We start from the raw sequence: 25,758 nt of genomic DNA on the forward strand, positions 1-25,758 counted from the left end.
TTGGGTTTTTTGGGTCACATAACAAATAACCCAGAACTTAGCGGCTAAAACAACAGTTTAACACGTTACCACATGCAGTTTCTGTGGATCAGGAATATGAGTGTTTCTGGCTCAGGGTCTCCCAAATGTTGTCTGGAGTGTGGTCATCTGAAGGCTTAATGGTCTGGGAGTTCTGGTTCCCTCACAGGGCTAGTAAGTCAGCGTTGCCTGTTGGCAGGAAGACTCAGTCCCTCCTTCACTATCAAGACCTTCTCCCTACTGGGTGGTTTGAGTATTGTCACAGCATGGTGGCTGGCTTCTCCAGAGTGAGTAACCCAAGAGAGAGCAAGGTAAAAGCTTCAGTGCCTCTTTTATTTTTTTAATTTAATTTTAATTTTAATTTTAATTTATTTATTTGAGAGAGAGAGAGAGCAAGTGTGAGTGGCAGGAGGAGCAGAGGGAGAGGGGCAAGCAGACCCCACGCTTGGCACAGAGCCCAACCCGGAGCTCAACCCCACGACCCTGAGATCATGACCTGAGCCGAAAACAGGAGTCGGACGCTTAAGCTACTGAGCCACCCACATGCCCCTTCAGTGCCTTTTATAACCTAATCCATGACCTCACACACCATCACTTCCGCCACCTTCAGTTTGTTAGAAGTGACTCCCTAAGTCTAGCTCTGCCGTGAATGGGAAAGGAATTAATGAGGCTCCATCTTTTAGAGGAATATCAAGGAAGTGGTAGACATATTTTAAAACCACAGTAAGTGTCACTTTGTAACTACTCTTCTTCCTGCATATCCATGCACTCTATTCAGATACTCATATTATTATATTTGTAAATATCATACACATCTTCACTTCTTATATATAGTTAATGTATTATGTATCTTATGTATTATAGAATCACATTTTACCTATATTCTAAACATTAATGTATCTAATTTATGGCCAAACTCTTCTAGCATGATAATCATTATGTATCTTTATGCTAATTTGCATGCCCCCATTCTGCCACCTCCCCTGCCCGGGGGACTGGAGGCAAATGGCTTGACCTCTCTGTCCTCATGAGTAAAATAAGGCTGTAATAGGACCTACCTCATCAGTTCCTTGGGAGGATTAAATGAGTAATGACATGCAAGGAGCTTACAAGAGTGCACATAAACCCCATTCAACACCATTAGCTGTGAGCGTTGCAGCTGTAGCTGCTGCAGGAAAAGTTCGATCCAGTAGTACACCTCAGAAGACCGCCCTCAGGGGGCAGCCTCACATCCAGGTTCCCAGTGGTAGTAAACAAAAGTCATGGTTGTCTTCCTGGCCACACCCCAGTTCCACACCACCCAAGCCCTGTCCCATTTCAGGCGTGGAAGGGACCAGGGCCAGGGCCCTTGTTTTCCTCTCCCCTTTGCTGCTAATCCCTGGCAGAGAGTGCTTACATGGAGATAACGTGGTTAGTTTGCACTCCGAGTCCTATTTATGTTCTGTTTTTGTTCCTCTCCCCCCCCCCCAGGCTGACCTTTTACAGAAGGGTAGAATCCACAAACAGGAAAGTAACCTTGCAGAAAGCCAGGGTGTTCCTCAACCTCCTGAATTTGTATTAAAACTGGTTCCTGAATTTTCTTTCTACACGTACATTTTCCAGGTGTATGCCAGCCACATCTGCTCATTGGGCTGGCATCAGACACAGCTGTATCTTCCTCTCGGGGCCTTTTGCTTCTTGCCAATAACTCTTCAGTTCTGTGGGCTTAATCAATAGATTTCATCTTTGTCCGAAGTATATTAATAATTAAAAACATGCTGGGTGTTTCCTGAAAATGTGTCGATGGGAAGCTGGAACGGGTGCTTCCTCTGTCTCCCAAAGCTGCTTTAAAAGGGAGGCCGTACTAATGGAATGCACCAGGGTTGTCTTTTGTCAGGTGGCAGTTAGCTAAATATAGAGTTAGGGAGCTGGGAGGGACCTGCTGAGGTCATGGGTGCCCTCCTGCCATCCTCTTTCCCCATCTGAATGTCTCCAGCCCTGTGGCTGGGCAGCCACACATGGCTTCTGAGCCCTTCAGCTGTGGCTAGTCCCAGTTAGAGATGTGAGGTCAGTGGTAATATACACCCTGGATGGCGACGACTTGATGCAAAGAAAAGAATGTATAATATTTCATCGATGATTTATATTGATTGCAAATTGAGATAATAATGTTTTGATATATTGGATTAAAGAAAATATATCATTAAAATTAATTTTATCTCCCTCCCTTTTAATGCTAGAAAATTTCAAATACTGTGTGTGGCTCACATTACATTCTACCCAACAGTGCTTCCCTAGACCATCTATCTCTATTCTTCAGGCCCCCAGGACAGATATGATAAAGCATTCCTTGGTGACTTCTCTGGGTCTTTTGTTACTCTGACACTTCATTTCTTCTCCACATCCAGTCTTAATCTCTGCTGCTTCCATTTGAAGACTTGGACTTCAAATTGTTGAGTCTTCGTCTTCTTATGAAATCCCCACATGGAGCATCTCTTCCTGTTGTTCAGTTATAAGCCTTATTTTCTTTTACCCTTTGACTTTCTTTCTTTCTTTCTTTCTTTCTTTCTTTTTTTTCCACCCTTTGACTTCCTACCTCTTCCAACTCTGATATTTTTTAATGACCTTCCCTGGGTCGTCTTTAGACTCTATAATTATTTTTAAACCTTGGTATCTGAAACCATCCCACATGCATCTAATGTGGGACCCAATCAATGTAGAGATGAGTAGAAGGCATTACTTCCGCCAATGAGTACTTGACCTGTCATTTTGATACATTACCATGCAAGGAGGGACAGATGCTGCTGGTAACAGTCTTAAATGATGGGACAGTTGAGGCTCCTACAGGCAAAGTAACATACCGAGGTCCCACGGCAAATTAAGTGGCAGACCTGGGATCCATGCCCAGGGTTGCCTGATTCCAGAGCCCACATTTTTGCATTATATATCATGCCTTCCTTGCCTGACAATTTTCTTTGGATATACCCTTGGTCTTGACGGGCTTATGGTACTTGGCTGATGCATTTGTAGCTTCTGGTCAACAATGACTCTTGAGTGTGTCCTGGTATGTCTGTGCCTCACTAGAATCGTGAAGCCCTTCTGCTAAATTCCAGAGACCCCTTTTTGACTTTGCAGATACTGCATGAAAGCCAGGAGGACTGCCCTGCCCTAGCCTATGTAGGGTAATCAGTAGGCCAGAGACAATGTCTTCAGGTGTCAGGAGTGACTTTTCAGGAAGGGAGCTTGCTTTCTAGTGGCTCCAGGATCTGAAGATAACTACCAGTTTCCAGAACAAGCTACTTCTCAAAGGCTAGTCAAAGTCAAAGTACATTGTTTATCCATGTTTACCTAAAGGCAACAAGTTGTGTTTTGGGTAGAAGGGGACAGGAAGGGATCCTTGAGAGTGTGTCGCAAATGGATCTTCTCATGAAGGAGCCTTGAAGACATGACGCTAAATGAAGTCACAAGTCACAAAAGGCCAAACACTGTAGGTTCCCACTGATAGGAGGTAACTAGAGTAGTCAAATAGATAAGAGACAGAAAATGCAACAGTGGTTGCCAGGAGCTGGGGCGGGGGTGGGGGTAGAGAAATAGGGACTTGTTATTCAAGGGTTACTGAGTTTCAGTTTGAAAAGATGAGGAAGATTCGGAAATGGATGGCGGGGATGGCTGCACAACACTGTGAATGTCCTTATTGCCACACAACTGTACACTTAAAAACGGTGAAAATGGTAAATATTATATTATACATACTTTACCATAATAAAGATAACTAAACAGGTCGTCTATATGTAAAGAAAAATAGCTTTGCTTCTCACTTGTAATCAGAGGTGCTACCTGAGCTAAGTCTAGCTTTGAGATTTAGCTTTGAGGTCACAGTGGTTTTCTGAAGCAGCTTCTCATGAGAAAGGTGTAGTCTTACTTCACTGAGACGAGGGGAGTCCTTTCTTTTCCTGACAGATTTCTCTATCTAGGAAGTTTTACCACCTTCACACAAATGCCTTGGCTAGGGTGTAAACCACTTTTCCATAGATGTCTTCAGAAGGGAAAGCAGCCTGACCCCCCGCAAGGATCCAATGAACCTCTGACAAGACAACACTTCTTTCTCTGTGGAGATTTTCTTAATCCTTATCCCCTATCTGAAGGCGTAACTTGGCTTTTCTAAGAACACCGCTCTGTAAATTCTATTTGTACCGAAGTAGCTGTAGGCTCTTTGGAGACGTGAGTGGGAATTAGATTGGGCACCCCAACGTCTAAGAACATTTGTTCTGTGTTTCTTTTATGTCACTGCCTCCTGACAACCTGGAGTTAGTTATCCAATCCAATGCATGGGCTGTTTTTTAAAAAACTTAGCCAGGATACATAGAAGGAGACTCTAACCCATAGGAATTCTCTTGACAGTGTGGTGTCTCATGCCGTGGTGGGTGGATTTGCTTATTTGCCCTGTATATTTTCCCTTCCAGGAATCATTAACCAATGGCAACAGGAATCCAAGGATAAAGTGATTTCCCTCCTGTTAACTCATCTGCCTTTGCTGAAGCCAGGAAACCTTGATGCAAAAGTAGAGTATATGAAACTGCTACCCAAAATCCTGGCGCACTCTATCGAACACAACCAGCACATTGAGGAGAGCAGGCAACTGCTGTCCTATGCTTTGATACATCCGGCCACTTCGCTGGAAGACCGCAGCGCATTAGCCATGTGGCTGAATCACTTGGAGGACCGCACATCGACCAGCTTTGGCGGCCAGAACCGAAGCCGCTCGGACTCTGTGGATTATGGGCAGACCCACTACTATCACCAAAGACAGAACTCCGATGACCAACTGAACGGGTGGCAGAACTCTCGGGATTCTGGGATTTGCATCAGTGCCTCCAACTGGCAGGACAAAAGCCTGGGGTGTGAGAACGGCCACGTGCCCCTCTACTCCTCCTCATCTGTCCCCACCACAATCAATACCATTGGAACCAGCACAAGTACAAGTAAGTTCCCTGGAAGCCCTCTAGAGCAGTCTGGTGTGGTGACTTGCTGTGTGTGGCGCGTCTCGCGGAGAATGTCTGCTCCGAGCCCCCTGTAACCCTGGGAGAGAGGGGCTCACTGGAATTGGCTGTGGGAAAGGGATCTTTGGATCCCGTCTTCGTTGCTCCTTTCATTCTGGAAAGATAAAAATGCTGGGGGTGGGAGGGGGTGGGTAAAAGTGATCGATGGTCCAAATGTGGGTTACAAACAGACTAAAAAATAAATAAGAGAGAGAATAAATGGTAAAAGAAGGAAACTTCCTGTTTCCACAAGTAGAAATGCCTTTTACCCACATGCCTTTCGCCCTGGGGTTTTTGGATTTGCCAAGACACTGAGTTACGTGTGATTCTCTAAACCTGATTCTAACCCCTGGTTAACCAGACACCCTCATGGGATTTGTGCATTTTCTTTCTTTCTTTTTTTTTTCCTTTTTCTTTCTTTCTTCCTTTTTTTTTTTTTTTTTAAATATATTTCACCCTGGAATGTTCCCTCCCTTGCATTTTCTGGTTTTTGTCCCCCTTGTTGGGGGCACTTTTTCCCCTGACTGGGGAAACAGGTCTGCTAACTGAGAATGCTGCTCTGTGCTGTGGCCTGGTGTGACTGCTGTGGCCTTTTCTCGCTCAGTCTAACTTAGGAGAGGTGGGTCGGGGACAGCTCTGTGGAAGGGGAGAGCAGAGGACAGCTTTCTGCTCCTTTGACCACTAAAGCAAAGTACCCTGTGCACAGCCGGGACTAGGGCCAGGAGTCCTCTCTGCGGTTCCCCACTTAGGCTAAGCAAAGTGACAAACAGTGGCAACCTGGGACAGGGGCACCCGTCATTAAACGGAAATCCTTGATGCTAGTTGCTTCTGTCTGTGAATCCAGTGTCAGCACTGAGATAACTTTCTCGGGGGAAAGCTTTTGTCACATCTTCCGTGCCTGTCAACATGCAGGACCCCCAATTAAAAGATCTAAGAGTAGTAAGAATTAACAGTGACGGCTTCTTGGCCTCAACCTCCACTCGGATCTCTCAGCTAATGGGCCCTTTGAAAGGGCTTTCTCAAATACATAGGAGCGTCGAATTAGAACTACATTAATTGAAATAACCAAGGAAATACTTAAGATACTGTGTTCATAAAGCTACAACATGAAATTTTTAATTCTCCTTTTTTTATTTTTACACCAAGATTTCGATAACTCATATATTTGGGGAATTAAGGGACTATTGCTCATTACTTGATAATGCAAGAGAGTCTGGGGGCGGTCTCTTTCGCAGACTAGTAATCCAGGGAACGTTTTCACTAGGCGCTGTGTGACAGAGAGCAGTGGCTGGGACTATTAAGGCAGATACATGAAGGCTGAATGACAGAGTTTTTTGGCCCAAGTTTCCTGGGTCAGGGACAGAATCTAGTAATTGTTACAGAACTCTTTGATAGCTGGGAGAGAGGCGAGCTCCAAGCTGCCTGCCCTCTCAAAACTGAATTTTATGTCATTAATCTTAGATCATCCTATTTCTGTCTCTCCTGATTTGCACACTCAGGGCTATAAGTCTTGACAAGATTAGTACATTCGGGGTGGTTAGCAGATTGTCGTCCGTGGGTACTTTCATTTTTCACCATCGCTGCCCGGCCCCACAGAGGAGAGGAAATGCAGGGATGACTGTCATGGCCTCCCCAGATCTTTGGGTCCCTGTATAGTACTTGAGTAGAAAGAGACTTCAAGGTTTGACAAGATAACTAGATTACATATCTCACGAAGAAGGAAGGGGCTGGCACCCTGTTTCAGAACCCTGGCAAAGAAAGCTGAGATCTATCTTCCAGAAACTTTCATGCAAACCCTTGGGCCGTGTCAACACTTGTATCTCAGTATCTCTTTAACAAAACAGTGCTACTGCTTTAGTCTTCTGCATTGTCTATGGTGGTTAAATGGTGTTTGTCAAAGCTACAAATTTTGGGGTCATTCATTCATTTGTGCCTCTATCACATATATCCTGGGCACCTTGGAGGCGGTTTGACGAAGTGGGAAAAACAAGGACTTTGGGTCAAAGCCCCACCAAGTGCAAATCTCAGATCTATAACTGGGCCAAGTTACTTAACCTCTCTGAGCAGGGTCTTCACTTGTAAAATGAGAACATTCCTGATATCCACCGTGCAGAGCGGTGGTGAAGGCACTTGAGATTCTGTATGTGGATGGCCAGCCCCGGCCAGAGCTGGCAATGGCGTCTGCTAAGCGAATAAATGAGAGAGAGTAGGAAGGACACGGAGGAGCAAAGCGCTAACACTGACCCACAGAATCTGTAACCACATTTGCATCTCTGATCGTTACCTGATGAAAGCACCTTTCCCTGAGCCTGGGCCTTGCAGAGTAGAGTAGGGGTCCTCGACGATGACCTTTGGCCGTTTCACTACAATAGAAAATGGGTTGGGCTGAAGGCTACTGGACCTCTCCTGCTGCACTGACGAGCTACATGTCTTCCTTCTTTCAAAACGGGAAAGATATTCACACACTACAACAGGATTATAAATCACAGTAAGAGAACAGAGATCAATTGGTGCTTCACATTTTCAAATTACCAACCACATTTATGACAGTTAATGAAAAGAAACTAACTAGAAGACAACTTCCTTACATAGTTTTTGGTTTTTAATCTTGGCTTATCGCATGAACATTTTATCCTTTGGTCCTTACGCTCCAGCAAAGTGCCTTAGAATCCATGACCACCTCCCTATATGGATCCTGCATCCTCCATTCATTGCAAACACTACCCCTGTCCTGGGTGCCCAGCACTATGTTCGAGGCCATGGGAAATATAAGGAAGCTTGAGGAAAGTGATTCCCTTTCAGAGAACCAATAATATAAGTGGAGAGAGAAGATGTATCTCTCAGTCTCACAATTAAAAGTGAAATCTCTCCCTCTAGCCAGACTAATCTACAAAAGTTTTACATAATAACCCAGGCGTTACATAAAAGTGCAGCTAAAAAAATAACCCCAGTAGCTGCCATCGGGCAATATAGGGTTGTATCAGCAGAACAGGGGGTCTGTACTACAAGGGCTGTGAAAGCGTAAAATGGAAAGATCCTTGTGGACCAGAGGGTCAGGAAAGCCTTTGCAGGTAACAGGTAATCCAAGTAAGCTGGGATGGAGATGGCAGGGGTCGGGACATGCATTGAGAACAAAGGCGTGGAGGTTGTAGTACACGGTCAGGGTTGGAAGACAGTGAGGAAGAAGGAGGGGTTCACGGTAGGAAAAGAGTAGTGAGAAAAGGCAATAAAAGTAGACTGGGGTGGGGAATTGGAGAGCCAGGTAATCCAAGTAAGCTGGTAGAGCTCTAAGGAGTCCAAGCATCCCACCATGGACATGGCAGTGATATGAGCAATGCTGTAGGGGGACCGGTTTGCTGGGGGCAAACCAGATGAGTGAAAAGTGCTGAGTTTCCGAACCTCAGTTGTGTGGTAGTAAAAGTATCATGAGGATAGGAACAGGCATGGAGCAGAAGGAGTGGGTCCTAGAATTGTTCCTAGGTGTAATTATGAGAATTAGGATTCAGTACTGACTGGGATATACATTATCGATTCATTTATTTGTTCATTCATTCACTTAGAATATGTTTATTGAGCACCTGCTATATGCCTGACCTGTTTTAGGCGCTCAAGGGTGCATCAGTGGACAAGACAAAGATACTTTCCCTTGTGGAGTTTGCAGTCTAGCATATATAAATTATAATATATAAGGAAATTATATAGTGTGTTAGAGATTGGTGAGTGACACGGAAATTTAAAAAAAAAAAAGAGTAGAGTCAGGAGATCAGGCATAAGTGGTGAAGTGGTTTTAGTATTAAGTAGGATGGTAAGAATAGACGTCGTCAAGAAGGTAACGTGGGGGCGCCTGGGTGGCTCAGTGGGTTGAGCCGCTGCCTTCGGCTCAGGTCATGATCTCAGGGTCCTGGGATCGAGCCCCGCATCGGGCTCTCTGCTCAGCAGGGAGCCTGCTTCCTCCTCTCTCTCTACCTGCCTCTCTGCCTGCTTGTGATCTCTCTCTGTCAAATAAATAAATACAATCTTTAAAAAAAAAAAAAGAAGGTAACGTGTGAACAAAGACTTGAAGGAGGTAAGGGGGTTAGCCAAGTAGAATAGTCCAGCCAGAGAAAAGGCTTAAGCAAAGATTCTAAGATCTTTTCCCAGCTTGTTGGGGAAAAGAAAGAAAGCCAGTGACTAAAAGGGAATGAGTGAGTGAGGTAGAGAGTGGTGGGGGTTGCAGAAGTATCAGGGAAGGACAGATCCTACAGGGCACTGCAGGCCATAGCAAGGACTTTGACTTTTGGTCTCAGGAAGCCAAGAAGCCATTGGAGGGTTTCTGGCAGACGAGTGACGTGGTCTGGCTTACATTTTAAAGGGATCATTTTGGCTGCTGTGTTAAGAATAGGCTGTACCAGGGCAAGGATGGAACACAAAGAACAGTTCAGAGGCTATTGCAGTAATCCAGGCAAGACACTGCTGACTCTGACCAGGATGGCTGAGGTAGAAGAGAGAAGAATGATCAGAGTCTGACTGTATTTTCAAAGTACAACCAATGGGATTTCCTGATGAAAGAGATGAAGTATATGAGGGAAAGAATTCAAGAATGACTCCAGAGTTTTTGCTTATGTAGCTAGAAGGATGGAGAAAGTTTCTATTAAGTTTGAAAACAAGATTGGGAGTTGTGTCGCAGGTGATGCATCTAGGAGCCCATGAGATGATCAGACATGTCTCATAGGCATTTAGGTGTATGAGTATGCAGTTTGGGAGGGGGACTGATCCGAGATAGACATCTGGGATTTACCAGCGCAGAAGTAGTATTTAAAGCTCTGAAATCAAATGAAATTACCAAAGCAAAGATGTAGGTAGAGGAGAGGACCAAGGACTGAGCCTGGATACTTCAACATGAAGACTGAGGAAGAGGAGGATAAAGCAAAAAGAAACACAGAGAAACCATTGAAGTCAGGAAAAACTCAAGTGTGTGGGCATCTTGCAAAATGAATGAAGAATGTGTTTCAAGGAGGGGAAAGTGATCAGAAAAAATTCTGCTAATACATCCAAGAAAAGGAGGACCAAGAATTAACCACTGGATTTATCAAAAAGGAATATTAGAGATAAATTGAGAGTACTTCACACATGATAGGCATTTAAGGGATAAAGAAAGTTGAGTTAGTGATGCCAAAGAGAGAAAAAACAAGATAGGGAGAGAAACCAGCTACAAGCTCAATTTTGGAGTGTGTTGAATTAGAGAAGGTGCTAGAACATTGAGATGGAGAAAAATAATATTTAGAGGACATTTTAAATGCACATGATGGTGCCATGGGAAGTTTTGTAAGGAAGGGATTAGCATGAGGCTAAGAGTAGGGGGTGAAAACTAAACCCTGTATGAGGGAATTAACCTGTTTTCATCCATTTAAGCAGAATCAAGAGTTACTTTCATTGGTTGCAGGCATTAAATCAAGTGAGATCACATAAGACCTTTGAGCCAGACCTTCCATGAGAAAGCAAAGAATGGGTTGGGACAGTTGAGAAGTCAAGTAAACATTTTGGATAGCATCAAGGTGTTTCCAAAGAGCGGTACTGTACTTTTCAGTACCTCACTCTCCTTAAGGCTATTCACGGGTCTGATCACTAAAAGCAAGAACATGCAGATTCTTCTTCATGAGCCCACGGGACCAGAAAGAACCAAGGCATTGGCTATCGCAAACCATACACAGGCCTTAGTCAACTTTGTTTTGGCCATTATAAGCAATTCCAGTTGTAAAGTGCGTAGAACCTGGCTTAGCATCTCTACGTCTGCTTCCTGTCTGCAGTCTGCTATAGAAAAAAGTAAACCATTCAGGAAAAGAACATTCAGGAAAAAGACCTCCTGGTTTTCTGAAGAGCCCATAGAATTCCCTTATATGGAGGTCAGTGCCACCTCTTTTATGACAGACTGCCTTTCCTTTTTTTCTTTACTTTTCTTTTTTTTTTTTTTTCAGACTGCCTTTCTAACCATTTTCTACTCTTCGCTGGTGGATGTGGACCTAGAAAAAAACTATGTACTATGGTTACGAATGAAAGAAATTTGTTTCTATTCAAATTGTTGCAATACTTGATTTTTCTTCACATTCTTTACATTTGGGTTTAAAAACATGCTGCCCTTTGCTCAGCCTAGTATGAGGCAAGAACTCAGAAACTTTGGGTAACAGAAATTCTTCAAAAATGTTCCATTTAAACTGCCCACTTCTACAATCTTATGGTACACTTTGGAACCTTAGTATTTCTTTTCTTAGTCTCAGTTGATTTTTCTTGTTATAAAAACAATACCTTAAAAAATATTGGCACCAGAGATCATGAAAAGTAAATTAACAGTGATAGCACACTGCTGTGTATTGTTTGCTCTGTGCTGGGTACCATTCAAAACCCTTTCCACAAATATTAACTCATTTAATCCTCATACCTCCATGATGTGGGTATCATTGTTATCCCCACTTGACAGAGGAGGAAAACTGAGGTACAGAGAGGCAAAGTCACTTGACCAGTGTCACAGACCAACCAAGTTTGGATAAACTGAACCCAGATGGCCAGGCTCCAGAGTCTGGTTCTGAATCCTCTGCCCTTCAGCATTTTCTTACAAGACCAGCAGCCATTTCAAGCTCATTCCAGTCAGTCTCCTTGAGGAAACATGACTGTCTCTCCTAATCCTATTCCCAGAGATCGACTCAGTTACTAGCTAGTAGACCCTTGTTTGACTCTGACTCTGAATTTGCCACCTCATGGTTCTCCATAGTGCACAGATCTAAGATCCTGCCAAATTGTACTCCCCTCCCCAGTACTTTGCACTGACCCTGATGTTTTTGTTTGTTTGTTTGTTTGTTTGTTTGTTTGTTTTTGTAGAGAGAGTGAGCACAGGCAGACAGAGTGGCAGGCAGAGGCAGAGGCAGAGGGAGAAGCAGGCTTCCCGCTGAGCAAGGAGCCCGATGTGGGACTCGATCCCAGGACACCGGGATCATGACCTGAGCCGAAGGCAGCCACTTAACCAACTGAGCCAGTCAGGCGTCCCGACCCTGATGTTTCAATGTCAGCCCTTAGCATTCTGTGTCATAGTTCTTGGCTGACATGTTTACCTTCCCTTGGGGAGGCAGACTCCTTGGGAACAAGGGACATGTCTTCTCGATCCCTCTTTCCCAGCACCTAGAACACTTGCGTGGCTCAAAAAATCACAGAAACTGTGGAGATGGTCATTTCCTGGCACACGTTCAGCTCCCATCTTCTCGTGGTAGCGCGTCTCTGTTTGATTCTGGCTGTCTCATGCTCGGGCCAGATGTGGCCTCCCAGTCCTCCTCTGTAGACCCCTCAAGGCAGCCACTGTAATTCAATAAGAGATGGCATGTGAGCTGAAGCCTGTCTGCTGCCCTGCCGTAAGTGTTTGCTGAACAGTAGGAACTTAATAAATTCCTGGGCTCCCCAGGCAGATGTTCTTGAAGTTAATGAATTTCCAAAATAAACGAGAAAACATCCTTGGGAATTCACTATCTGGTGATGATATTGATCATTTTGCCTTCTGTCATAATCCTCAAAGTGACATTCGTTGTTACTCTTGCTTTTTTTTTTTTGCATGACTTATTTTGCCAACTAGGTCTCAAGACTAGCAGATGTTTAATAACATACTGTGATCGAGATTGTGGAGGTGGTTATATGAATTTATTCATGTGAAAAAAAATGCCATAGGGTTGTATGCAAATTTATATGTACCCATTCCCCAGATATGTGTACAAAACTCCTGAGACCCAAAGTCATGTCCGTAATTTTGTTAATTGTATTGCGTAAATGTTGATTTCCTGGGTTTGGTTGTTTTTTTTTTTAAGATTTTATTTATTTTTTTGACAGAGAAATCACAAGTAGGCAGAGAGGCAAGCAGAGAAAGAGAGAGGAGGAAGCAGGCTCCCCGCAGAGCAGAGAGCCCAATGTGGGGCTCGATTCCAGGACCCTGAGATCATGACCCGAGCTGAAGGCAGAGGCTTAACCCACTGAGCCACCCGGGCGCCCCTGTTGTTTTTTTTTAAGATTTTATTTATTTATTTGACAGAGATCACAATTAGGCAGAGACGCAGGCAGAGAGAGGAAGGGAAGCAGGCTCCCTGCTGAGCAGAGAGCCTGATGTGGGGCTCGATCCCAGGATTGTTAAATCTATAGTTACTTCAAAATTAAAAGTGAAAAAAAAAAAAAAAACTACCGAGGCATCCAGTACCTGGATATTTCTTGGGCTTTTGACCTTGTGACCTGGCCTCCTAGAACCGTGGAGGGTCCATTCATTTATGGGAAGGAGAATGGCTAGGCCCCATGGAGCCAACACCTGGAAAAAACCACTCCAGCAGGCAAGGGGAAAAGTGAGGGTGACATGAGTCTCAGGGAAAGTGGCTCCTTTGGGAACCCCTGATCCGCCACTGGAGAAAACCCCTCCTGAGCCCATGGATTGACCCCTTCAGCCAGGGCCAACTCCTTCAGAGACATATGTTTGGTTCAAGAAATCCTCTGCCCTTCAGCATTTTCTTACAAGACCAGCAGCCATTTCAAGCTCATTCCAGTCAGTCTGCAAAAAAACATCAGAACCCAGGTATTCAAGGGAAGGAGGGACGCCACACAACTGTAGGTAGCCTGACAGCAAGTGAGGTCTTGGGAGTGGCCTCTTGGAAACTGAAAAGAAAGAGCAAGGCCTGCAGACCCCAGTTCTTCTTTGCAGGCTGCAGGTCTTCTCCGTCCCAAGCTGCTGGTGCCGTATAAATAAATCTTCATGGAATTATTTTGTCTTTTACCAACATACTTTCTGGTTGGAAAATTTCTTCCTCCCCCAAATCTAGCCAACCTGGCATGTAACTGAAAAATTCCATTATTTCCTTAACCCCTCCTTTGCTCTTCAAAGAGGTAACTCTAGTTGCTTTGCTTCCTTTGAGAAGCATTTATAACAGCTGGCATGATATATTTTTAGCCTCAGCTTCCTTCCCCTTCAGGGGAAACTTTTTTTTTTTAAGCATGGTGCTGGCCTTCTGGATAATACGGTGTGAAGGTGGCTCAGTGAGATCTCAGAGGACCTGATATTGCCACTACCTAAGGCTTCCTTTCCAAGTATCCAGAGGTCTTACAGGACTGTGCTTTTCCTCACCATGCTTCATGTTCATTTTCTGGGGCAACAGTCAGAAAAACACCACAACAAGCAAGAAGTCTGCTGGTTTATTGGGAGTCGGCAGAGATCCCACTGCTAGGGAAAAGTCAAAGACCTCCGTGGGCTCCATGCACCTTGGGTCGGGAGGCTGTGCCATCCGTCCCCTATCCGGGAGGATTTTTCTTCAACCCTAATTCCAGGGAGGGTTATTAAATACTAGATGAGCTATGTTCTAATTCTCTACTGTAATGCAAAAATAGGATGGGTTCTGGCTGGAATACATGGCTTGGATTGGACTAGCCTGGAGAGGGGAGGGAGGAGAAAGAAATGAACGTGGTTTCTTTAAGACTTTTTTGAGCCCAGTAGTCTATTTTTTTTTAAGATTTTATTTATTTATTTGACAGAGAGATCACAAGTAGGCAGAAAGGCAGGCAGAGAGAGAGAGAGAGAAGCAGGCTCCCTGCTGAGCAGAGAGCCCAGCCCAGGGCTCGATCCCAGGACCCTGAGATCATGACCTGAGCCAAAGGCAGAGGCTTAACCCACTGAGCCACCCAGGCGTCCCTGAGCCCTGTAGTCTTATGATTTCTATTATTTCACAAGATTTAGGGTCATAGTATAACAGAGGCTGCTCCACAAAAAGAAAGACAGAAAGAAAGAAAAAAGAAAGAAAGAAAAAGAAAGAAAAAAGAGGAAAGGAAAGGAAGAAATTCGACAAGAAAACTTTTAATCTTGTACTTATTTTTCTCTTTTCTCACTTTTAAGACTTCCAGGGACAAATTCAGTTTACGTTGAAGAAAGATGTATCGTGATTGTAACTTAAATATATACATTATTTTGTGTGTGTGTGTGTGTATTTGACATCTTTAATATCAGGCAAATTAAACCCTTGAATTTCATGGTTTCAAGTGAGGTTGAATCTTAATGGCAGTGCTTACTGTCAATTCGGGGTATATTTTCTAGTTCCCCAATACTGTACATACAGTTCCTGCCACCCCCATTCTCAACATTCTATTGGGTAAAGTACGGTGTCCAAGTATAGGATATCTGTGGATAGGTATCTGGTATCTGGGTATAGGAAATCTCAGGTATAAGCCAATTAAGTGAAGGATATGGAGATGGGGAAGCAAGGAAGGCAGGGAGTTCCAAAATCTGGAAAATGCTATATAGGATTTTCTAACCTACCCTGGAGGAATCATTCTTTGCCAAAAGTCTGGCCCATTTCCATAGACGAATTCCATGGCTAGAATTAGAGGAACCAATGAGAGCACAGGGTTTGCTGTACAGATTTGTTTCACAGCCAGCCTTGCTAAGATGCATCCTTTCAGAAAAGCCCAGCAAATCCATATGGAGCTAAAAGATTCATAACAGATTATTTTATACTTCGGTCTTCTCCACTGCACAGGAAAATGTTGCTGTGCAAAGGGAATTACAAGGCTAGGTGGCACATTAGATATTCAAGTTTGGGGTATAGATGACAGGGCACTGTCCATGAAGATCGAGAACATGGCTTCAAAGTCAGATGCTGTGGTTTTCATCCCATGAGTAGGTGTGTGGTGATGGACAAGTTACTTGGCCTCCAAAGCTCCTTTCTTTACCTGTGAAATGGAACTGAATTTCAGTAGGAGACCTCTTAAATGATTTGAGCAGGATTAGTAGTTGATGTGTTGATTGTAATAGCTGTTTAAAGCAGGGAATCATAAAGGAATAAAATTGTAAATATTAACTTAAAGCCTGAATACATACCTTCTGATGCTGCTTTTGTGTAGAGTGATGGACCTTTCCTTAAGAATAGAGCTCTTGACTGTGGCTGCTCTGTCTTTCCTGCATAATTCACACCCTGCATACGTGATTGTCTGTGATCTCTTCAAAATGGAGCAAGAATTTGTGAAGACATTAACCAAAAAAACCAATCAGAGAACAGAATCTTTCTAGACTTTTTGTCTTTTTATCATTCAGCTTATAGTTTTCTCACTGAATTCAATGGATTTTTAAGCAAAACAATGACTATTTCTAAAGCGTGTAACACAGTTTTTGTGCAATTAACTTTTCTATAATTCCTTTGTCATCATCTGTTACACTTTTCTCAGTGACATATTTACGGTAAGTACAAGTGGCATAAACAGGTTTGGGGACAAAATTAATGGACCCTTGGTCCCCCTCCAGGTTTGCTGGTGGGAGCAGAAGTGCACAATTAAATTTCTGTTGAAGAGTTGGTGCACCATGGGCATCAGGAAGTAGTCTGAGGGAAAGGAGGGTACTGGTTGGTCTAGCAAGTTGGTTAAATGAAGATGAATTGAGAGCTACTTAGGGTTGTTGTGAGGATTTATTTCTTTAAAATATATTTTTTTCATTTTATTTATTTATTTGACAGAGAGAAACAGTGAGAGAGGGAACAGAAGTAGAGGAGCAGCAGAGGGAGAGGGAGAAGCAGGCTTCCTGCCGACCAGGGAGCCCAATGTGGGGCTCAGTCCCAGGACCCTGGGATCATGACCTGAGCCGAAGGCAGACACTTAACGACTAAGCCACCCAAGTGCCCCTGTTGTGAGGATTTAATGAGAAATGTGTGTAGAGCACTTGCCAGTAGAGATGCTCAACAAATAATAGCCCTCATTATTATTATTATTTCTGTACTCATTGCTAATGCTGATATGGTAAGGATTGCCTCTTCCACCATGCCGGAAATGGGGGTGGACTAGGCTCCCTCGGGCAGCCCTATGACAAAGCTCTTCTTCTATGCTAAATTGAAATCAAGATACTTTGACTTAGCTCTATAAAGAGCTGGCCCTCCACACATGTCAGTGTACCCATGAGGATCGTTCCAGTGCTTTATCTTAATGCCTTAAAATAGACTAGAAAAAAACATGAGTAGAGTAAGGTAAACAATTGTTGTTGCTTCTTTGGGATCCATTGCTAACAGGAATAATTTTTTTTAAATTAGTGATAAGTGTAAGGATATTACTCAAATTTATAAAAATGATCCTTGATGGGGGAGGTACCTGGGTGACTCAGTCGGTTAAGTGTCTGCCTTGGGCTTAGGTCATGATGATCCCGGCGTCCTGGGATCCAGCCCCACATCAGGCTCCCTGTCAGCGGGGAGTCTGCTTCTCCCTCTGCCTTCTGCCTCTCCCCCTGCTTGTGCTCTCCCTCTCAAATAAGTAAATAAAATCTTAAAAAAATAAAATTATACTTAAGGAACAGAATTGGATTTACGAGAGACAAAGGAGGCTATGCATATAGATACAGGCCAGGGAAGTGCTGCCGGTCCCAAGAGTTTAAAATATTTGGAAGGAAAAGAGTGTGGCATAGTGAAAAGAGCAGTAGGTTGGGAAAGTCACCCCACTTCTAATTCAGGGTGTGTGATCCTGCAATCTTGGGGACTCCCACATCTTCATGAAGGCATGAGGTTGGATGACCGTAAGGACCCTTGTTAGTATTTGGATCCTACACTTCTAAGGTAGGAGCTGATACTGTTAGGTTGTGGTGAGTGGGGATGGGGGTGGGTGCTGGGCTGGGCTGGTGTTAGAGCAGTGGCACCTGCCAAAGCCAGGGGGAGGCTCCCTGGATGTACTTGGCATTAACTGTACTCTCAGTGAGAACCTGGTAAGATTTCAGTTCCCGTTGTTGTTAAAAGAATGTGACCACCAGTAACTGCTCACTGGAACTGAAAAGTCTGGTGGACAGGGACTGCAGGGGAAACACTTTTTGAAGTGAGTACCGTGTTAGTGGCACATACCACTTACTAAAAATAAAAAAGATATAAAATGGAAACAATATGAAGATGTTCCCGAAGAAAGAGAGAAAAAAAAAAAAAGATCTAAAAGAAAAGGCAGGATGATCTAGCCTGGAGTCATAAGGCTAAATAAGGAGCAATTTGATCATTGAGAAGGATATCAAAGCACGTTAATAGGAAGGGCGTTACCATGAGTTCCTTGGTCTCTGCCGTATAGAAAGAAAAGAAAATTGGGAACAATGATAGGTAAAGATCTTGGTGGTGATGAGACTCCAGAGCATGTTACAATGACAAATGTGGGTTCGCTGTCCTGTCAGGAGTTAAGACACATCAGAGGATCAACAGGTCCTGTTGCCCAGTGCCCGCATCACAGACGATCTGAGAGCCACTCTTTTTTGTGATTGTGGCATCATCTCGAGGAGATTCTTTTGGGAGAAAAGTGGACTGCTTGAAGGTTCTTTGTTTTCAGAGATCTGGTACACATTCGGCGTGCTACTGGTTATTCCTGTGCCATTAAGTCAAATATTTCCACAGAGGAAGTGGAGACATGCAGCTTTTGGGCTCTGTGGCAAAAGCTACTACCCATTTTGGATTAAAACACACACACACACACACACACAGCCCAACAACAACTTTTGCAATACCCAAGTCAAAATAAATTTAGACATGTATCCCTCAGTGCCAGTTTCCTGAGGAGCAGTCTCTGAGTGGTGTCAGTGGAGGGCGACAGCACCCAACACTATCTCACGCAGCCCGGAAGTTGCACTTCCCAGCGGAAGAGGGATATAGTGGTGGCAAAGAAGAAGACACTGAGCACCCTCTCCTAATCTGTCATTAGTGTCAAAGTGAAGCCTAAGGAGAGCACGTATAATATAGACAAGTCTCATTTACATGCTGGGTACATTATTTAAAAATTGCCTGAAATGACCTTTATTGGAATCAAATCATTTTTCCTTTGACTAGAACTTTCATTTGGGGTGCACATTATCTTGGTTTCTAATTGATCTTCATTGGCAGGAACTCAGTTCCTGAGATTTTCTATCAAAGTTAATAATTTGTGAAGTATCTTAGGATAACAAATATTCAAAAGTCTTCATTGGGTGATTTTTTTTTTTTTTTTTGGTAATGTGTATTAATAGTCCTCTTTGCTAGTAAGGTGGAATTCTTTAGGTGGCTTTTTTTGGTTTGGGTTTGCTGTCTCTAACAAGTCCCATTTATATGGCATTGGACAGGCAAGGTAGGCGGTGCTCTAAATCACACCTCAGGCTGCATTTCTAACTGTGGAGAGTGCGTCTCTCCCCTCCACCTCCCCACAGAGAGAGCTTGCTGAGGAGAGATATTGACGGCGGGGGCGGGGAGGGGGGGTGCTTGGCTAGAATAACACCTGGGTCTGGATCCACTGGGTGCAGTGGGAGACCATTCAAGACTGCAGCATGTTTGGGAAGTTGGAAGAGTTGGGGAGTAGTCATTAGGCCTCAGGGAGCTAGGTTGTGAGGAAGGGAATTATTCACATATGTTCATCATTATCTAAGAAATTATTCTGTGCCTGTGATATTGTTATTAACTCTGCTGGTTTTAGCAGGATAATTTAAATATCCCAACTGAATATTCTATTTAAGTATTATTCTAAAAGCCAGAGCTCACTGCAAGTGTAATAATGGCATCTTTGGGTAAAAATGACCACATGTGTACATTTGTTTACTTTTGGCAACGTAGCTCCAAATCCCAAAGCTCTGTGAGCTCAACTTCAAAGTCGGAGTTTTTGGTTCCCCAAAGTGTCTCTACTTGGGGTGTGAGCTGGGAATGTGATTGAGGCCAGCCAGTCCCTAAGGCTGGATCTGAGCTGCAGATCCTCAATTCAAGGTAAGTCTCGGTGCATAGCTCACTGTCGTTAAGGAATAAGAATTGTCAGTACTCGGAGAGGGTAGATGTCTTGTGAGCAAATGATGTGTTGCTTGAAGGCTTTCTTTTCAATCTATGAGATTTGCAAAAAAAAAAAAAAGAATGGAAAACAGTTCTTTCCCTAATTTTCTGTGGGTGATCTCTCTCTCTCTAGCTAGAGACAGCTGCATAATTTTTATTTGCTTTTAGAGTTATTCTCTTGCTCCTCTTCCCCAGCCACTCAATCTGTATGCAGTTCCGAGAGCAGGCTAATTATGGGGTACTAGAGAAGCAGTTGTTCGGAGAAAAGCTCTTTAAGCGTTCAACCAGGAGGGCTTGATGCCGAGGTCACGCTCATGACCCTCTCCTCATTCACTTCCACACGTCTGCGTGGGAGCAGCCTTCCATCCCTTGTGCAGTTGCAAGAACAAACTTTTTAGAAAGGTCAACACCAGAAATAAATGCTTTTTCTGACAGGATGGAGCGAGCAGAGGATTTCTTCTTTACTTCTTGGGTCTTCACTCCAGAAACACAGCCACAGATTGGCCAAGAGAAAAGACAAGTGCCTTTCCTTAACCAAGGCTTTGTCATTTTGGCTGTCCCTGCAATGGCTTGGGAGCAAGACGCTTTACACACTCAGGGGTCAAACTCTCAAACTGATGTGACTCCAAGCAAAAGGGCTGCTAAAATTCCTTGACCCAGCAGATTGCTTTTGCTTGCAGGTCAATGTTTTCAGCTCCACTTTATTATTGAGTAAATAATGTTCTACTTCCAGAGATCCTCCTACCCTGTGAGACCACTCTGCCACCCTAAATGGTATGGACTGAGAGAAACAAAGCACTGGGGAAAAAAATGTTCATTAGGAACCCTGACTTAAAGGGGAGGGGAAAGGATCCTGACTTTGGGAAAGAAGAATGCAAAGGAACACCTTTCCCTCTGCCTTTCCCTCATTTAAATCAGTTTAGACCTAGGCCCTCGGAATCATCCAGATTGGCAAAGATTCGAATGGGCCCTTGGAACCTGGAACTCTAAGAAAAACCATCTTGATACCCGGATTTCTCTTCAGCCTAACGAATCTCTAGAATCCCAAAGCCAAGCCTACCCAATTGGAACTTTGGTGGAATATCTAACTCAAACCAGTTCATGATGATTGTGAGGAATCTCTAGGAGTTCTATCTCTAGGCCTGTCACACAGCGGCATTGGTGGGAGCCTTCCTTCGGTGCTGGAGAAATTTGTTTCTAGGATTGAAGGGAGAATTGGGGCAAATGACCCAGCACTTCCCAACATTCCCTCCTTTGTCATACTCTGGTGATTTCGGGAATTCGTGCTGGTGGCTCAGATCTGGCAGGGTCATTAATATGCTAGGTTACAGAAAGATAACAGAATCCAGAAAGATCTCAGGCAATATCAGTTGTGGTTCAGAACACATGCTTTGGAGGCAGACTGACCTGTGTTTCAGTCCCAGTTCCACTGATTACTAGCTGTGTGACTTTGGAGAAATGCCTTAACCTCTCTTGGCCTTGATTTCCTCATATTATAAAGTGGGGACTAATCGCCACCCATGAGTGATTATGAAAGTCTTCTGGGTGTTTTCCCTTGAAGATATCCCGTGTGGAGTCTCCTATCCTTCTATTTCAGTCCTGGTCTGAACTTGTTCTTCATTTTTTTTTAATTGTTAAGTAGGCTCCATGCCCACTGTGTACCTTGACCTCACAATCCTGACTCAGAGTCACATGCTGTACCAACTGAGCCATCAGGTACCCCTAAAACTTGTTCTCCTTTAGTTATAGAAAAGTTTATCAAATTTTAAAAATATTTTCCTCTCATTCATTGTATGTTCTCTTTTCTAGGAACTCCTTTTAATTACATAATAGCCTTTCTCTAATGATCCTGTTAACTCCTTAATTTTTCCTGTCCTATTTCCAATCTTTTTGTTCTACTTGCTGGATGATTTCTAAGACTTTAATCCTCCAAACCTATTATATAATTTTTAATCTCTGCTATCACATTTTGCTGTTGACAGAGTTTCTTTCTTATTCTGTGAGTGTTCCTTTTTGTATTGCATTCTGTTCTTGTTTCATGGTTGCAAAATCTTTGCTAATAGCTGTGAAGACATGACAATTGAGTTTTGGAGTCTTTTTCTGCTCCCAACCATGTGCTTCCTTGGAGTTTCTTTTTCAGTTTGTTTTGGACCCTGTCTCTCAAGTGAGAGTCCTTTCTTTTAATGGGAAGGTGCTAGAACGTTATATATGTGAATTTTACCACAGAGAGATCAGGTAAGGATATGGACTGGCTGCTTCTGTTGGAGGCTCACACAAAACACCAGCCATAATTCCTTTCTCAAGGACCAGTCCATTTCCCCTAAAGGAATCTTTGTCTCCTCCTGGAAGATTCAGGCCTGGCTGCAAGAATTCTAGGGGCTGTTATGAGAAAGGTGCCAAGATAGTCACTTGATTTTATGGGGTGTGGGAGAGAATCTAGGGGTCTCCTTGTGCTTTCGATATACTTTCTACCAAACCTCCTATTTTGGCCCCTCTCTGTACCCCTGCCTTGAAAGACACCTGGTCTCTGAGTTCGGAACTTCTTGGGATTCCTGTGGCAAGAATGGTCATGCTTCTCCTTCCTGTGGACATACATGTCTTCTTTCTTTGGTCTGCTGAGTCAGTTACCCCATGTCCTTCTGTTTCCAGTTTCCAAAATATCATTGACTTCTGGTGATACCCACTGTCGTTTTCTGTCATCTCGCCTGAACTCTTTTCCTTATGGGTTTTTGCATTTGCTGTCATTTTAGTGAGCTTCCAGAAAGAACAGAGGAACATCTGCATAAATTGGAAATCTATTTTAATTTGTTTACTTGTTTGCGATCTGTCTCTTCCACTTGAATATAAATCCCAAGAAGTCAGGGGCCTGGTCTTGTTCCCTGCAGTATTCTTATTGTCCAAACCCTGCCCAGCATATCACAGATGTTGAATAAATACTTATTGAATGAATGCATGCATGAATGAAATACTTGTGATATAGATCTCTTTGTACAATCTCTATATCCCACTAAAAAATAATACCTTACCCATAACTATTTCTTTGAGGATTAGGCAGTGAAATAAAACTTTATGCCACTCATAGCCATTGATACTAAATAGGGATAAACCTGCTGCTTTTTTCTTTTAAGTTTTTTATTTATTTTTTTAAGTAGTCTCTACACCCAAAGTGGGACTTGAACTCACGACCCCATGATCTAGAGTCACATGCTTTTCCAACTGATAGCCAGGTACCCCGAATCATCTTCTTTTACATTAAGATCTTTAATGGGGAGTACCTGAAATATCTTTACCTCCCCTAGAACTTCCTTTTCAAGTTTGAACTTTTCCTAATGATGATCTTCTCACCATCAATCTGGATAACTGATAGGGTATTGCCTGTTTCCATTAAAGCAAGGGCTGGATTTGGATGCTAAGAGACTGTTGGAAGGTCCCATGGCCAAGTAGAAGGATTCCTGGAACTCAAGCTTGGTGCCTCTCATTTACGATGTGAACTCTACGAAGAGAGTTTCCATTCTCTTATTTGGGAACTAGACTGCAGAGAAGAGAAATACTGATTAAATGATCTCTGAAGTTTTTTTCCAGCACCGAAAATGACAGATTCTGCAGTTCTGCTAATTATAAAGTGTCAGTAAATAATAACCATCTCTAAGGCCCACGTCAGACAATAGTGACATCCCAGTGAAAATGTCAAGTCTTTTCAAATGACAAATCAGTTGATTCCTTAGATAATTAGGTATATAAATGATGGCTTCTATGTCTTTGTACATATAGACATCCTAGCTGCAAACCTCTCCATAAATGTATTGTCTAATTAAAATCATGGAATTAAGGAAATAAAACCCAAACTGATGAGCAGAATTATTTATAGTAGAGAAAGAAGTCTTCCACAGGTAAAGACTTTGACTAAAGAAGGTGTTGCCTTTCCCAATCTATAAACAATACTTGATTTCACATCAGTGGTGGCTCTCTCTGAGAGCAATGAGATAAAAATGAGAGGGTTCTGTGGCACATCTGGATTGGTGATGGCTAAACAGTGTAGACAGCAAATAGGAGAAGGACAGGTGCACAGAATGCCCAGATCCGGAAAATGCCGACATCTGTGAAGATGCAACAGCACTCGTTCTGGAAAAACTCTTATGGCATATGATCATTTTTCGGAGGTCCTCGCTGTGTGTGGGTTACACTGTTCACGCTGTTGTACAGATCTATAGTCCTCAACAGTTGGTTTCTGCAATGTATTACTCTGGTGTTAAATGAGGGCTTATCTGTTTTAGATCACAGATCTTTTATTCTATTCCTCTTTATCAATATTACTGATATGAAGACTAATAACTGTCGATATAATATGAATGACGAAGACCAAAAACATCAAGGCTCTCTTTTTAGCTTCAGTATCAATTTTGTTGAGTGGCCTTGGACAGTCGCTGTATCTCTTTAAGCCTCTGATTCTTTAACTGATAAAATGCGGAGGCGGGGGGGGGGGGGGGGGGGGGGGGGGGCAGTGAGGGGAGAGACGGATGTGGAATAGATGATTCCTAAATCCTATTTTCAACTCCCTCTCTGCTTTAAAGTTCTGGAATTCCAAGATAATTAGGGAGTAAATAAACGAGGGAAGCAAATTGTAGTATTATACCTTCCAGTCTTCTGAAAATATTTTTGGAGGAAGGGCCCAAGAAATGTAGCACCATCATTGAAATTCCATTAGGACCAACTCTACTGGGCACCCAAACAACAGCAACATCTACTTTTCAATAAAATGTTGGTGTTGCTCTCGACCAGTTCTCCTGAGGTCTTGCCTCAGGAATGAAAAGCTCACCCCCTCGGACACCCGCTTTGGGCTTCCTTCATTGCATGGGGAATCATTTAGATGCATAGCTTTTTGTTCAGGGAAACATTATGTGGTTATCTTACTTCTCTGAAGGGAAAAAAAAAAAAAGACATGTTGTTTCTTTTAAGTCTGGGGCTCTTCCAGCATTTACTTTAAAATGAAAAGATCCTGGTTTGGCTTTTTTATGCAGATGATTGCCTGACTCTGCCCTTGACTACCCACACAAGACCCAAACCATAAGCTTTGTGAGTCATTTGGGGAAAGCCCAAATGGAAAAGAGATGCTTTCCATGTGGTTGAGCAGGTGATTTCTAATTCAGTCATAGGGAATCTTCATGCATCTCAGATTCACGGATTTTAAATGATTGTACGGAATAGCCAACTTACAGCCAAGGAAACAACATGCACGTTTACTGCGGAAGCCAGAGAGAAGAGCTTTGACTTTCACAAATATCCCGCTACTGTCATTCCAAAATAGAGGGCCAGGCCTATTACCACCTCCTGGAAAACGCTCATTAGTCCTTGAGATACTGTGGTGAATTCATTGAAATTGAAATCACCTAAAATTTTTACTTTTTCAGCACTTCTTCACCTTCGTGCAAGGTGTTACTTAGAATATTAGCACTGCCTTACAGCTCCTCGCTGCACTGTGCTTCTCACCATAGCGGGCAGTGGCTTAATACACAGTAGAAGATACCGATGGCTTCTGGCTGCCCTGTCTTCTGTTATACTCTCCTTGGCATCTGGGGCCCTGGTGACTAGTTCAGTGTCCTATGCATAGAGACACTAAGTGTTTGCTGAATGAGGAGATTAGCCGAACCATCTCTTCCCAGGAAGGGAAATTTAAAAGAAATTCAAACAATTTTTTGAAAAATTTCAAAAGCAGTTTTTCACCTATCATCTTAGCGGGTCTTTCTTGATCGTCCTTCCTAGTGCCCAGCATATGCTCTGACCACAGGGCACATGCTCAGCAACTGGATGGATGGATGGATGGATGGATGGGGATGAAGCAGGGAGCATATGATCCCACAGCAACCCTGGGAAGTCGGTAGAAGAGGTATTACCTCTTTGTTGTTAGAACTGTGTTCCACAGGAGATCCTGAGAGCCTGAGGAGCCAATGAAC

General features: G+C 43.3%; 1 protein-coding gene across 4 annotated transcripts in view; it reads left to right on the forward strand.

Annotated features, from left to right (window-relative positions):
- SAMD4A (sterile alpha motif domain containing 4A) overlaps positions 1–25,758 on the forward strand; it is a 206,336-nt gene that overhangs the window by 118,284 nt on the left and 62,294 nt on the right. For all 4 annotated transcript variants that reach the window (XM_047739128.1, XM_047739127.1, XM_047739129.1 and 1 more), the window contains one exon: positions 4,461–4,979. In XM_047739128.1, the coding sequence (XP_047595084.1) occupies positions 4,461–4,979 (519 nt within the window). The remainder of the gene's footprint in view (positions 1–4,460; positions 4,980–25,758) is intronic.

The sequence above is a fragment of the Lutra lutra genome, chromosome 7, assembly GCF_902655055.1.
Source record: "Lutra lutra chromosome 7, mLutLut1.2, whole genome shotgun sequence".
Lineage (NCBI taxonomy): Eukaryota > Metazoa > Chordata > Mammalia > Carnivora > Mustelidae > Lutra > Lutra lutra.